This window comes from Vanellus vanellus (genome assembly GCF_965231255.1).
Source record: "Vanellus vanellus genome assembly, chromosome: 1".
Lineage (NCBI taxonomy): Eukaryota > Metazoa > Chordata > Aves > Charadriiformes > Charadriidae > Vanellus > Vanellus vanellus.
Genome location: NC_138905.1, coordinates 141,227,495 through 141,243,054, shown reverse-complemented (window position 1 = coordinate 141,243,054; position 15,560 = coordinate 141,227,495). Strand labels below are relative to the sequence as shown.

The following is a 15,560-nucleotide window of genomic DNA, read 5'->3' as shown; positions in this document are numbered from 1 at the left end:
CTGCTTGTAGCCTGAACAGAAGCTTCCTACATTACTGCCTCGTATAGCCAGATTTTCAAAGGTATCTAAGCATCCAAAAACTGCACCTAACGAAAAAGAAAAAACACCAAACAAACAAGTCCAAGGCTTGCTATGGCTATGCATCTATTGAAAATGTTACTAGGTACTTTATCATTAACTTTAACCTTCCATGTAACTTTGACAAATCTGGACATTAATTTAGGTGGGGAGGGTATATAGAGGGTAGGTAATCTGGGAATCCTTCCCAGTTCCAGAGTCAAGGTACAGACCCATCTTACCCCTAACTCCACAGTGGAAGGAGATGCAGAGATGCACCTGCTACTCCCTTCTTTCTCATACCCCATGCAAAAGCCATACAGGTGGGTTTGCATGCATCTACAATGCTCCATGAAGTTCCAAAACCGGACTTTCATGGTGTGCATCATGGCATGCCATACTAGGACGTTGCTTTGCTGAACTGTTTTCATAAAGTCAATGGCATTAAAATGCAGTTTCTAAATCTGCAGTTTAAGACTATTGAGCCTACAAGAAAAAAAAAAAAAAAACACCAAACAGAGAGAAAACAGGTTAAATCTCTAAAAATCATGTGCGTACAGACAGGGTGAACAGAGCTTGACTGTTTTCTGTGTCTCAAATTTAAGAATTGGTATTCAAATGAAGCTACAAGAAGTGGCTTCAAAACAAATAAAAAATATGGTTCTTCATAAAACAAGCACTTAAAACTCTGGAACCCCATAACCCAGGATGTTTCAGATGTCCAAAATTTGTGTGACACTACTGGGACACTGGATATTATCATGGAAGAGACATGCGCCAGAAGTGAATAAATAAAATGAAATCACATTGGGCTCAGGAAGTCCCATGAACTAGAAGTTGTCTGAAGCTGGGACAATAATCTGCAGAAGTATCATTATGTGCTTCCCCTATTCTCATGTTCCTTTGAATTTACTTCTGGCCACTGACAAGAACAGAATATCTGATGGGAGGGACCTTTGGTCTAGACTACTATGGATATTTTTATATTCAGTTTATGGTCACAGGAGTAAAAGCAATTGGGGTTTAAGAACTCATTATTCATCAGCTGCATACATGTGACATCTTTAAGTTTAGATTATAATTTCAGTGTCAGATACCCTTTTTTGGTGTCTTTCCCTCCAACTCCAGCTACTCATTCAAATAGCCCAGTTTCCTTCCCTGTCTGTAGTTTTTATGCAACGGGTTTTATGGCCACCTTATAAACAAGGCTGATTAAACAATACAGATTAAAAAGAGACATATGGAGGAAAATTGACCCAATTTACAAGAGGACACTTGTTTAAACCACCTTCACCATGAGCATGATGACTTGCTGCTGATAGTTTAACTTTCCCTGGATCATAAGCTAAATATTTTACTTCAGAAGTTAGGCAGGCTAAGAGACCACTCGTGAGCAGTTATTACCCCATAGCAGCTGAAAGGTATTTTGCTAAACTGCAGTACCTCAGTATCTTTTTACTGGTAGGATTCTTCCAGGTATGATAGTGCAAGCATATAAGGCAAAGTTTTGACTGAATGTGACCTACATTCAGTGATACAGTTTAGGGAAAGGATGGGGAAGAATTGGATGGTAAAAAGCTTGCCATTTTATCCTCCAGTTATTCAGACTGCCTAACAACAGACATTGCCATTGACAATCTTAGGGACACTATATATATATGCATATATGTGTATTTGTTGTTAAAATAATTAACTTTATAGGTTGTGGTAATACTCAAGAAGTAATAAGTAAGAAATGTAGAAAATTGTACTGGGTTGACAGATACCATTGAAGGAAAATAAAGATGCTGGTTTTGAAAATATATTTTTTCCTGAAGAATTAAAAATCAGGTAAAAGTTTATTTATAAGTTGCCCAGTTAATTTTTTCAATACCTTGAAGTGAGTTAAGTCTTGATAAATGATTTCACAATGCAATATTGAATGTTTATCTGCAGTCTAACTGCAGGTACTCATCCCACATAATGATGGTCTATCTTTGGACTGCACTCATGGACCTGGTAATTTGCAATTACATTTCTATTTGATCTTGTAATGTAACTTCAAAAGAAATCCATCGTAAATTCGTACTTGGCTATTAAGTTTAAGAATAAAAAGACTACTTCTTTTAAATGCATAAATTAAGTCATATGAAGTAGTTTTTCACAATTACTAAAGGTGTTCTGGAGTATAATTCAGGTCATACTGAGGGCTTGCGAACAGCATACACTATGTAAATTTAAAAATGAAGCAATAAGTGGATCAACCATACAAAGTGCCAGAACTAGTTTGATGAATGTTCTGGACTAAACCAGTCCAGTACAGCCACAATCTGCCCTCAACAGACATCAGTGGGTGCCTGCTAAGCAAAATCAATCTGTGCTGTCTGAGCTCTGGGACCATAACGGGTAGTTCTGATTTGGCTCCTGATAATTTGATTTCCTGGTAGACTTTGAATCAGTTCCAACTACATTTCTGGGACTAATCGTTGGACAGACTTGCCCCTACGTCTATCACACCAAGAACTTTAACCGCCTACCCTGAAAGGTTTGGAAGCGAGTGAAAGGCATTCAGTAATGGTTTTCTGTTGTTCCTGTGGAAACATGAAGAAATGCAGTAAACTGTGCCCTTGAAAAGGCTCCCCAGTATTGTCCCATTTGCAGGGGAGATGCCACTGAGGTTGCCCCTATTGTAAATGCCATTTTAAAACTTTTCTATTTGTCCCACTAACCAATTGCATAGTATTTGAGAAGTTGCCCACTATCTGATCTACCAAGCTATACTATTTCTTGACGTTTTTCATGACTCCCACCAGCAATGTTTTAAGTATTGTTAGCACATCACATTTGGACATAAACCAACCAGTCCAAGTCCTGCAGTCAGTTTATAAGGTACAACTGGAGATGGTCAGATGCTCCCCTTTTCAGTCGCTCCAGGCAGCAAAAAGGCAAAGAGATTTTAAAGAACAGCAGTGGAATAAGAAAAATTTTATTCCTGGAACTACATTAGGCCTACGTAAGACAAAGTTAGGGAGGAGTAGGAGGATACTTCTGAGAAGACGTTCTTTTAACTCCGGAATAATTTCCCACAACAGCTAAAGCTGACAGCATTACCTACCTCCCCAGGCAGGATGCTGCGGAAGCCCATAGGATACAGGCATCCGAGTCAGCTGTAGCACATGTGGAAAAGCAAAATTATGTAATGTCTAATGGTGAATTTCTGAAGAGTTGATCTAGCCAAAGATTCCTGTGCTTGGGGCAAGCTTTACTAATTAAATCCCTAAATACAAATGCACATTATGTGTATGCAAACAATCAGCCTCTGCTCAGCCACTGTCTCTGTATTCGCGTAGAAATATGAGGGAAATATATTGGTGTATACTTCACTATAATTAACAGCAAGGTCTTTTTGTTGAAAGAACCATCTGGACCACAGTGATACATTCAAGTACAAATATTTTACTGCTTAAATAATTAGAAAATGGCCAGCTGCTCAAACATTGATCTTCCTAGTGCAACAGTTAGTACCAAACTAAATAATTCCATAGTGTTAAGCAACTACTGCTGAATTCCTTACAATAACAGCTAGAAACTCCAACCGGCAGTGAAGGGTTTCATTAGCTTCAATGGCACTAGTTCTGTGAGAAAGGACCATAGGATAACATGAGGAAAGCCTTCAATTATTTTAAAACCTGCCATATGAAATACCTTATTGCAAACAAAGAGTCAGCACATACAGTCACTTCATTTATCTCCCTGAACTAAGTGAAAGTTAATTTTGTTTTCCTAAGATCTGGTTTTAAAAGCATTCGTGGCAGCTTTCTGCTTGCTCTGCCTTGCCTTGCATTTTATTCTTCCCTGTAATTTAATTCATTATTCTTGTTTGGTTGACTTATCAGACAATGGAGGATTTTTTGCCTCTCCCTGCCTTAAGTGTTCTTTTTTTTTCCTGCTTTAGCATTTACCAGAAACACAAAGAAAGAAGCCTGAAGCCAAGTCTTAATGCATTTTAAATATTTGCCTTTTTAAGCAAAACCAAGGGGCAGATATATTGATTTTAAATATCTAGCAGTACTTTAAATGTTTAATTTAAACAGGGCACGTAAATGCTTATAGACTTCATTCAAAGAAAAGTGAAGGAAACTAAAGCTTTACCTGAGCAAGGAGAGTTACATTATACTCAAATAACAGGCACTAAGAAAACAGTAGTGAAGGCAGAGTAATGGGTTAGAAAATATTATTGTGACATGTTGCTTTGGAAAGAAATCATCATACTAAATCACATTTAAATATTTTCATGTATTATAATTATTGCAGCGAGTGATGAGAATTGATGCAGTGAGCTCAGAAAGAATATTTTTTTTCCTTCTGTCTATGGGAAATATCTGATTTTCATACCCTGAAGATACACAAATTTGCAGCAATTTGAAGGCTTTACAGCTGTAAAGTCCAGAACCTCAGTTCTTTAGTTGCCAAACCACTGAGGAACAGAGGAAACATTAGGATTTTTTTATTTTCACACTTTCGGTCCTGATTACTGCACAAGATATTGAGGATCTTAATTATTCTAAGTAGCTAATCCTTTTAAGTAGGAGGTTCAGAGTGCATCCAGTCTTGGTAACGGATGATACTCTGTGACTCCAGCACCGAGGAGTTAAAAATGATTTATTTAAGTTGATTCCACTATTGGACAGAAATAGCACATAATTCCTGATTTCACACAGTCGAGGTGGCCAAAAAATCTGGCCACAAGCAAGTTCTTCTTTTCATTTACAAAAGTGGGATTCATGCTGCTTAAGGAATGTACCGTGTTTCTCTAATCCCAGGCCTAAGTCAGAGGCAGCAAGTGAAAGACATTTTCTTCTTTCAGAAAGAAGCTATTGTATTCATATAATTACAATATGCTTTTGTGATGACTGTCTAGCAAAATTATGTGCATTTGCTAAGCACCTTGTACTGCTTGAAGTGTGGAGTTATTTTTTGCTAGCATACATCCTGAAGTAAAATTATTATTGCCTTCATACTGAAGCATTCAAAGTGAAAGAGTATTTCAGAGAGAGATTTATTTTAATGTGAAGTCCAGATCCTACATTCCATTCATGCCTCATGCTTACTGAAGCTAATGTGACTTAAGAAATGACACTTGAAGAACAGTCCTAAATAAGTCTTTCCTGCTACCAAACTGTGGCACATTATGATGCATATATATGGAAATAGGATCGTCCATCCACTTACTCAGACTTTAACTCAAATACTGTGTTCAGTTTCTGAATACTGATAAGCAATCACTTCTTTACTGTATAATAAATCCAGTTCAGTAATATTTGCAACACCCCCTCTATTGCAGTTGTTGCACAGGATAGAGATCTGATGCATTCTATCCAGAGGGATGATATAAACCAAGAGCTTCGGTCCTGATGTCATCATTGCGGTCTTTCACCGGCTTCCTAGAGGCACATCTGCAAATGACACTAAGGAATATGTCTTCTTCATAGTAATGAAAGAACTGTCTTTGAATGTCAAGAGACATCACCATACATTCTGGAATTCCTAAGATACACTGCAATAAACTGCTCGGTGCCTTCTGCAGCCCGATATTCCTAAAGGACAAATTACCTGTCATTCAGAAAACAATAACAACATCTGTTATAGGGCCTTACAGATAGGACTGAACAACTTGATTTAACTTCAGAGTTCTACTTTGGGCAGATGGTTGGACCAGCTGACTTCCAGCGGTCTCTTCCAACTCATTTAAAGTGTTAAACTCATAAAATCATTAACTCTGATTCTGTTCTATTTCGTCCTTTTTAGAGAGAGTACAATGGTTCAAATTCAAAAGCAAAACAACTTCTCAGCTAACAAAGGGATCAATGAAAGTAAAGTAATAATCTAAAACAACCTTAGGAACATGTTTGTGTTTCTTAAGTGGTCTGAGTCTGCAGGAAATCCACACAAGTCTGTCTTTCTGTTTGCTTCTGTAATCTGAGGTGTGCTGTGATGCTACAGCGTTGGGAGGCAGTACAAAACTCTTCTACACAGGCACCTTGGGTTTGGACAGAATTTAAAAAAAAATAAATACTCTCAGTTCGAAGTAGAAAGGTAGGGCCACTGAATTCAAGAATACAACAAAAATTTCTGAGCAGCTATTACTATAGAAAATGAGTAACATTCTTACAAAGTGAAAGACTGCTGGCTTAGTAACTGTCAAAGTTTTCATTACAGCTAAAGGACACTCTATATCAACATACCATACTGGTAAAATGTCTTCATCTTAAAAAAATCCAAAATCTCAATAACTTATTTATTTCATCACCACTGAAACCATCTCGTTAGGACCAAGAAGCCCATCACAGAAAGTACAAAAAAACTTGAAAATAAAACCAGACAAAACAAAGATTGCCACGACTAATTGAAATTTTGCTTAATTTACAAATGTCCAACATATTCAAGCTCGAGACTCATATTTCTTGAATTCTTTTTTACGCCATGGGAACTCTTACCACGATCAATATACTTATTTCACATGGTTTCATGGCATTTTCTTAATTTTTATTTGTTTTAAAGTCGCACATCCTAATTTAGGACTATAGAAGTGTCGTTTTTAATGGCAAACTACAAAAGAATGACAGCATTATAGCAATCAACAGTGACTGCTGTTTTCACCCACCATGTAGAAGACAAAGAGGTTAATTCCCTGTCCGGAAGGATTTGAACTCCGATTGCCTATCTGCAATGAAAATGGCCTAGGCGCTAGGCCGTAGGGTAGGCCGAGGTAAATTCTCTCTCAGTATTTCCTATCATAGTTGCTGCACTCTTGTATCTCCTACAACTCCCTAAACGTGACCTGAGACAGTGCAGGTCATAAAGGAGAAAGATGCATCGGTACAGCCCCCAGTGCAGCTGGCTCCAGTAACTGCTGTCTTTCATAAAGACAAGACACAAGACACAGCCAATAAGCTTCTCCTGCTGTGCCCCGTGTATGGTGAAAAAGACTTGCTCTGCAGTAAATTGTCACTAGTAAATTTACAGTCAGTACCTCTTCCATGTACTACACAGCCTCCAAACTCCTGCAAGAGCTTATAGAAGCTGCTAGCTTCTCAGGAGCAGGCAACTGGCTATATTTCAGTTCCACATGAGGCGATGGCTCTTGCCGAGTTACTGCATATGCTGTCACTCATAACATGGGTATTTTCTTTTGAAAAAAGAAAAGAAAAAAGCAAGTGTGACACACTGCCATATTCTGCCCCTCTTCACACATCTTTGCCATCACTGCTTCTCCTGTGAGAAAAATGAAGGCAACTTCCACTGCATGTCTGGGGCATATACCTAAACACCCTCGTGCACGTGACAGAGCTTGCTCCCACCACATCACCAAAACGGACCTCTGGGTGTCCCCCTTCTATAACTGGATGCACACAGATTCACACAAGATGAGTCGGCTGTACAGTCAGCAAGTCAGGAACTCAACTGGTCCATCCCTGGCACAATGTGACAGTATGTAAATTCATGTAATTTCTAATGGATCTGTGACATATTTGTCTTTGAAGATCTCCAATTGTAGAGATTACACCACTTCCAAACATTGCTATTTCCAAGCTCTAAAATATTCCCTGACTTCATTTAATCCTAATTACCTCTTGTCTCAGCCACTATGAGAATGCTGACTACCTTATTTCTTTTTATAAGCATTTATAACTTTTACTACAAATAGTACGTACAGGTATGTAACATAGTGTGGGATTCAGCTCCAGATTAAATGTCAACATTTAAGTAACCACAGTGTAACAGTTACTTATAAGTTTAATCTCTAAGTTACCATTATCATTAGAGGACACCCAGTTCAAGATATCTACTTTGGAAGAAGACAAATATTGCTGTCTGGTCATGATTTTTCCTCCATTAACTGTAAAAGTGAATTTGGAAAACTACTTGTAAGGAGAATTTCACTAGGGGTGCTAGTTCATAGTTCTGTTCATAGGGCACATAATCTTTTTTTCTGGAAACAGGTTGGCAGAAAAAGGGCTGCAACTGAATCAATTATTCCACTGGGCTGAATCTTGCCTGAAGACTGTGAGTTGCACAACCTGGCCACAACCTGTGGAAGACACCATTGTCTCTTCATCTTTGAATCTTGTCCTCATTTCGTTCAGCTCAAACTGCTCAGAATTGAACCTCAGCTCAAAGAGAGACGTTAGGCATCTCTAAGCCTTCTACAAATGAGTTGTCTAGGCTCCCGTCTGTACTCAGTAAGGAAGAGAGGCATCTCCAGAGAATGATTCAGCTGCTGTGTGGGATGAATTGCTTCAGAAGTCACCTGCTTTTCTTTTTCGACTGTAAAAGGAGCTTGGCCAATGAGTTGACACCTCACTTAAGCTAAAGCTTAAGTCTCAAGCTCAGAAAATACAAATCATGTTTCGGATAACCAAAGTCATATTGTTAGGTAAACTTAGTATTCACAATTAAAAATGCCTAAACTTTTATTTAAAGTTTAAATTATCCCAGCTTTCCATTAAGTTAGGCAAAAGTGAAATATAATGGGGAAAGCTAGAAGGAAGAAAACTAGCATAGCCAAAATAGGGACAAACTTTTAAAGTGTGTATGTAGTCAGGTTGAACAAAAGCTTGCAGATTTTACGGAGGAACAAGCATTTGAATTGCAAGTATTTGATATAGCAGGGCTAGAAAAGTAACCATTCAAACAGGCAAGCACTTTTTTAGAAGCAAAAGTTACCTCGCGCAATCCACACCATCCACTGTGACATATTCTTATGTTATGCATAACTGAATGCTTATACAGCCTTTCCTCATTCAGGGTGGTGCTGCATACACCTAAAGCCAAAAGAACTTAAATATTTCTCAAATTATTTGAAAAATCCCAGAAGAAAAGGTGATTATCCATTTTGTAGCCCTTTATTTCAAACACAAAATTGAATGGATTTTATAGACGTGCTACTGCTACACATGTAGATTGCTCCAAGTTAAAACACTAACAGTGTTAGCACATTCTCAAAACAGCATATGAACCTGTTATGGCTAAGCTGGAGCAACATGTAACAATCAATATGCTCCCAGGGGGTAGGAAAGGAAAATCCCTTTTTTGACTTCTGTGTCTGAAAATTTAAAATTTACGGTATTTTCCTTCAGACTGGAAGATTTAAACATAAAACTGCTGTTAGATTTTTCCGAAAATGAGAAGGGTGCACACAGCCTAGCAGAAAACCAACTTAAAGATTTTTCCAGTGGCTGGGGCCAACTTCTCATCCTGTTCTAATTGAAGGTGACTGATAAAGTTTTGCATAAAGCCTACTGTGGCATTAACATGAGCCAGTATAACTCATGTTTGTAGTTCAAACTACAGTTTAGTTTTTGTGACACCACAGCATGATTTCCATATACATTCATTTCCTGACTCATTTCTCAACTGACAAAGTCCAACAAGTGATGCTGTAGTGGCATCAGCAGAAAATTCGCTCAGGAACTATATGAGCTTGAGACCCTCCAACCACACTCCAGGGAGACAACATTCATAGCCATAAAAGCTCTGTAGAACATAAGGCCAAATTCTGCTTGCATATTTAAAACTTTACAGAGCCAATTTCCACTGAACTAAAAATTATCTCAGCTCTGGGAAGTTTCAGCGTCCCAACGTTACTGACTGCAATTTTTGGATAGCTGATTCACATCATCTCCCTCTGCCAGACATTTACATATCCATAACACACAGAAGAGAGGAAATGTCCCACTGTAATGTGAAGGGGAAGGGAAGGAAGGATAGGTGTAGGATTTCATTTTGAACGACTGTAGAAGGTTCATTATATTATATCAATGTCCTGGAACTCTGAGGCAGCTGATGACAGTACCTCCTTAGAAAATACAGTAAAATAAAAATTTGACAAACCTGTCTTCTTCCAGTAGACTTTGACCTGGAGTTGGTTGTCTTGATAGAAAGGAGTTCCAATTTTCAGAAAACGAGTGGGTTTTCTTCTTTGAAATGTTGGGTAAGGATCTACCAGTCCTTTCTGGGGTTTCCCAGCAGATGATGTCTCTTCCTCTGCAATACACAGAACAATCAAGAGTTATTTATTTAAGTACAGTGCCGTATAATGACTATGTTAACGGTGCTGAAATTCAGAAAATACTATCTTCAATCCAAATTACCTTATTTCAGTATCTTAGCTAAATGAAATTAACATAAAGAACAAACTGTCCATAATGGTTGAAAAGCATATCATTTGTTTGAAACGCAGTCAAAAAATATTTTGGACAGAGAGAGAATAAAGTAAACATACTTTAATATGAAAATGCTCTGTAAATTTCCAAAAGAATCATAAGTAAAGGGAGTGTATTTATATTCCCAAGAACAAGAAATGTTAACACAATGACTTTTTAAACAGCCATAGTATCTAGCAGTAGTTCTGTATAATCATACATGGTCTTTATATTTGTGCAGTGGTTGAATATACACAAAACACAAGGATGGCATTGAGTGTAACTCACAGAGTGCCACATGTGGTTATTACATCAAAGTAAATATAGTCCTTTGGAATACTATATAAGAACAATCTGGTCAGATTAAAGATCTTTCTTGCCCGCTTTCCAGTTCTCAACAGTGAACAGGTAACATTTAGGAAAATGTTGTAAAAGCAGAACTAACTTTGAGCAATTCCCTTGGTGTTCTGTGCCTAGCTTCCAACAAGCAATGGTAACGGGATGTCACAGAATCATAGAATGGTTTAGGTTGGAAAGGACCTTGAAGACCATCGAGTTCCAACCCCCCTGCCATAGGCAGGGACACCTCCCACTAGACCAGGTTGCCTAAGGCCACGTCCAGCCTGGACTTGAACACCTCCAGGGATGGGGCCTCAACAACCTCTCTGGGCAACCTGTTCCAGTGCCTTACCACCCTCAAAGTAAAAAACTTCCTAATGTTTGATCTGAACCTGCCCTCTTCTAGTTTAAAGCCATTCCCCCTCGTCCTATCACTACATGCCCTAGTAAAAAGTCTCTCCCCAGCTCTCCTGTAGGCCCCCTTTAGGTACTGGAAGGCTGCAATAAGGTCTACCCAGAAACTTCTCCAGGCTGAACAGCCCCAACTCTTTCAGTCTCTCCTCATAGGAGAGGTGCTCCAGCCCTCTGATCATCTTTGTGACCCTCCTCTGGATGCAATCCAACAAGTCCACGTCCTTCTTATGTTGGGGACTCCAGAGCTGGATGCAGTACTCCAGGTGGGGTCTCACCAGAGTGGAGTAGAGGGGCAGAATCACCTCCTTTGACCTGCTGGTCACACTTCTTTTGATGCAGCCCAGGATACGGTTGGCTTTCTGGGCTGCGATCGCACATTGCTGGCTCATGTTGAGCTTCTTGTCAATCAGCATACGCAGGTCCTTCTCCTCAGGGCTGCTCTCCAGCCATTCCCCGCTGAGCCTGTATTTGTGCTTGGGATTGCCCCGAACCAGATGTAGGACCTTGCACTTGGTCTTGTTGAACTGCATGAGGTTGGCTTGGGCCCACCTCTCCAGCCTGTCCAGGTCCCTCTGGATGGCATGCCTCCTCTCCAGCGTGTCTACCTCGCCAAACAGCTTGGTATCATCGGCAAATTTGCTGAGGGTGCACTTGACCCCACTGTCCATGTCGCCGACAAAGATGTTGAGCAGTACAGGTCCCAGTACCGACCCCTGAGGAACGCCACCCATCACCGGTCTCCACTTGGACTTCAAGCCATTGACCGCAACTCTCTGAGTGCCACCGTCCAGCCAGTTCTTTATCCACCGAGTGGTCCATTTGTCAAATCCCTGTCTCTTCAATTTAGAGACCAGGATATTGTGTGGGACGGTGTCAAATGCTTTGCACAAGTCCAGGTAGATGACATCAGTTGTTCTTCCCTTGTCCACTGATGCTGTAACCCCTTCATAGAAGGCCACAAAATTTGTCAGGCATGACTTGCCCTGAGTGAAGCCATGCTGGCTGTCACCAATCATCTCCTTATTTTCTATGCACCTTAGCATAGTTTCCATGTCCTTCATCAAGTATTTCATTTGGCAAAAGTTCATCAGCATTTAGCAGGGTTGACAGTATTTCTAGATATTTTCAGTTAAAAAGGCAGCAATGCTGATTCAAAGTGCATTTACATTGTGCATTTGCAAATATATCAGTTCTGATTAAGAGGACAGTGTCTGCATCAGATTAACAAAAAAAGCTGCATTTAATTCAGTGATAAACCTAAATGAAAATTCTAATAATCAGAAAGTGGCAAATTATTAACTTCATACTTGAGAGAAAGAGGGAAAGACGCAGATTTCAATAACTCTCACAAGTAACATGTAAACTTGAACATTGTGCCCTACATGTAGCTTCAGCTGAAACCTGCTTGCTTTTTGGCCAAATTTACTTTTTCAATCTTTTGCTTAATCTGAGACAATTTTACATTTTCTTTGCTTGTTTTAAATTAAAGTAAAACCAAACTTAAGCAAATTCTTTCTCAAGATAACCATATGTTTACACTACCTAAAAGGAAATCAAAAAGTGATAAAAAGAAGTACAAACTTAAATCTTTTAGGTATAACTCAACTTAAAGTATTTTAATTTTACTAAACCCCTGCTTTGCTGTTCTCCGTGTGCTCCACTTCCAGAAAAACCAGGACAGCAATTTAGAATATTTCTATATAAAGATCAAGAGAGAGAGTCTTGCTGCATTTCCCAGAAGTGAAGCATACAAATATAGTGAGGCAATGTGTTTCTGAGTGTGGGGAAATATAATGCCAGAGGGCCAGGGTCAAAGCTCACAGAGGTCTGTAGGACTAAATTACTTCAGCGGGTTATGGACTACTCTCTAGTCTGACAGTAGGAACAGACACCTAAAAAACCAGAGCTTAATTCCACAGAGAGCTGAGTAAGTGACAGTAGGACTTCAGCAAAATTGGCATGTTGCTTCTGGAACTACTTCCCAAAGGCCATGGAAGTCCCCAAATAAAGAAGGGGAGTGAATGTCATGTCCTAGATAATATTTCAGGCAATATTTTTTTTTTCTTTTTCGTATTTTTCCATCTGCTTCTGAGTACTCTCAAAAGTACTTCAAGCAGGACTGGCTCTGTACCTAATGAACTTCAGTGAGATTTAGAAGATGAATTTGCATCTCCTCCAGGAGCAGTTTTTATTGTCTTTTCTATGTAAGCTATAATTTAACCATTTTTTAAAAATGTCCAAAAAGGTCCAAATACATATCTCAGGAGAGTGCTCTATCCACAAAAATGTGTGATATCAGTGGTTTATGCTCAAAGAATCTTGAATCCTTTACTTCATGGCTTTAACACAAAGGATTCTCGGATTTGTCTATAAGCTTATTATTGAAGTATTCTACTGGAAAACAAATAAAGCATTTTAGTTCTTGCAGGTGCTGATTTGCAGTTAAAAAGAAAATACTGCTCAGTAACTAAATGGATGTTCATAACTTGAATATAACAGTCAAATATTTGAAGTATATGAGAAAACAAAAATATTGCTCCTAGTATAGTATTACTCTGGTTTAAAAAACAATACAACAATTAATGATCTTTTTAGTCAAAAAAGGTCACCACAGTAAAGTGAAATAAAGCACAAGGCATTAGAAAGTCTATACTAATTAGATATTAGTAGATAAGAGACTTTCACAGAAACCACTGATGGACTGTTTTATGAAATAAAACTATCAACAAGATGGTAGATTATCCAAGCAAAACTGTGGACGGAATTTAAATCTTGCTGTAATGATGATAGGAAAGAGGTGCCACTGGAGTGGACAGAAAATGAAGAGATCACCAAAGTCACACGTGAGGTATAGGGTAAATGAACTTAATTTGGTAGCGGACTTGTAAGTAATAAATCAGATGTGATCTGCATCAGATTCTGAAAAACACAATGTTTTGGAGAGGGAAAAGTGAAACAAAAATCTTCTCCTTACAGAGACCCATTGGTGATATAGACCACGAGAGACAGACCATTAGTGAGACCATGGAGAGTTGATACAGCACTACCAGCAAAAGGGTTTCTCACAGTAAGTATAGAATGGTTCCAAAAATGGCACAGTCTCAAATCTCAATTGGAAGTCTCCAATCTCAATTGCTCAGCTTCAGTTTAGAGGGGTTTTGTTACATAGAAAGTCTTTATTTACTCTCATGTTTAAGAAGATGATGATCTGACCTAATGTCAGGACTAGCAATAAAGCCTGAAAAACATCAGTTGATTAATTATCATTGCTCGCAAGAGGGGAGAGTTTATAAAGCTATTTTCATAGTAAAATAAGAGAAAGAAATTCAACAGCTGGCCCAATGTCACTTTGGCTAGTTGTGTATACTGGCACCTAGAACTACGTCCCAGTTACCAGGACACATCTCAGTGTTGGATTCAGGTGAAATCCAGGCCTCAGTCTTCTCCTGTGACCTGATGTAAACTCAACTCAGTTACATATTCTTTATCAATCTTCTAATCACAAGAGACAAGAAGAACAGGAGTGGGGTGGTTGGGAGATGTAAAAAAAAAAGGAAATTTTTGCTTGTTTATCTAGGAAACCGTGTTTTGCAGAAATAAAAAAAAAAAAAAAAGAAGCAAACCCGAGAAAAAAATCTTAGGAAAATACTCAGCAAAATGAGAACATCTCTCATATACACCAACTATACACTTCTAGTTGAGCTCAGTGGCTGATTATACGGGAATTAAACACTGAGTTCCCACTGTAGTTTTTCTTCTATTACATCTCCTGTGCAAATACAGAAAAGAAAGGAAAACTAAATGAGGTAGCTCAAAGAAACTTTTGATATCATGCACAATCCTGAAAATTAGGTCACTTTTGTAGGGGCTGACAGAAAGCACAGGTACAATCTAGGAGAGCCAGTATGGAAAGGGCAGAACTTATATTCGCTTACATTGGGCTTTACTGAGGGTTTAACCCAAACTTGCCTTATGTTCACATTGTGGAGATTCAAGCTTACATTCTGGTATGGATTTCAAGCAAAGACTCAGTGTATTGAAGATAAGTAAACCTGTCCCTCTGCTGTCTCTTAAAATGGACCAAAAAGGTAGTAAAAATGAGCTTAATATGGGAAAAAGAAGGATCTTTAGGTCTATTTTGTCTTCTTGGTACATTAAAATGGGAAGCAACTGTAGATATGAAAGTCTGTCATAGCTAGCAACTACCTTAAAATATTTTATGTATATCCAAACTGAATATGCTTGCAGGAGGGTCCAGCAACAATAGTAATTTATTAGTTAGGGTGAGAGTAATTACAGCTATTTTATGAAAATAGTGACAAGTAAAGTTTAAACTTTGAGTGTACTTTAGGAAAAAGAATGTGAATGGATGGAAAATGAAATAGAGTCAGGACAGGATACACAAAATTATAGTCTCTAACATCTTATCAGAATTTTGCCGCATTTGTTAATTAGATACATCAGCAGCTGGGGCAGTAACTTGGCATTGCATTGTAATTATACAAATAGCATTTAACTAAGACTAAGAATCAGGGTTTACTTTCAGATTCAGATATGCTTTTCAAT

General features: G+C 38.5%; 1 protein-coding gene across 1 annotated transcript in view; it reads right to left on the bottom strand.

Moving 5' to 3' along the window:
• Positions 1-15,560, bottom strand: part of ANOS1 (anosmin 1) — a gene marked incomplete at both ends in the record, with an annotated part of 147,862 nt that overhangs the window by 16,116 nt on the left and 116,186 nt on the right. The window contains one exon of the mRNA XM_082490953.1: positions 9,931-10,083. Within this exon, the coding sequence (XP_082347079.1) occupies positions 9,931-10,083 (153 nt within the window). The remainder of the gene's footprint in view (positions 1-9,930; positions 10,084-15,560) is intronic.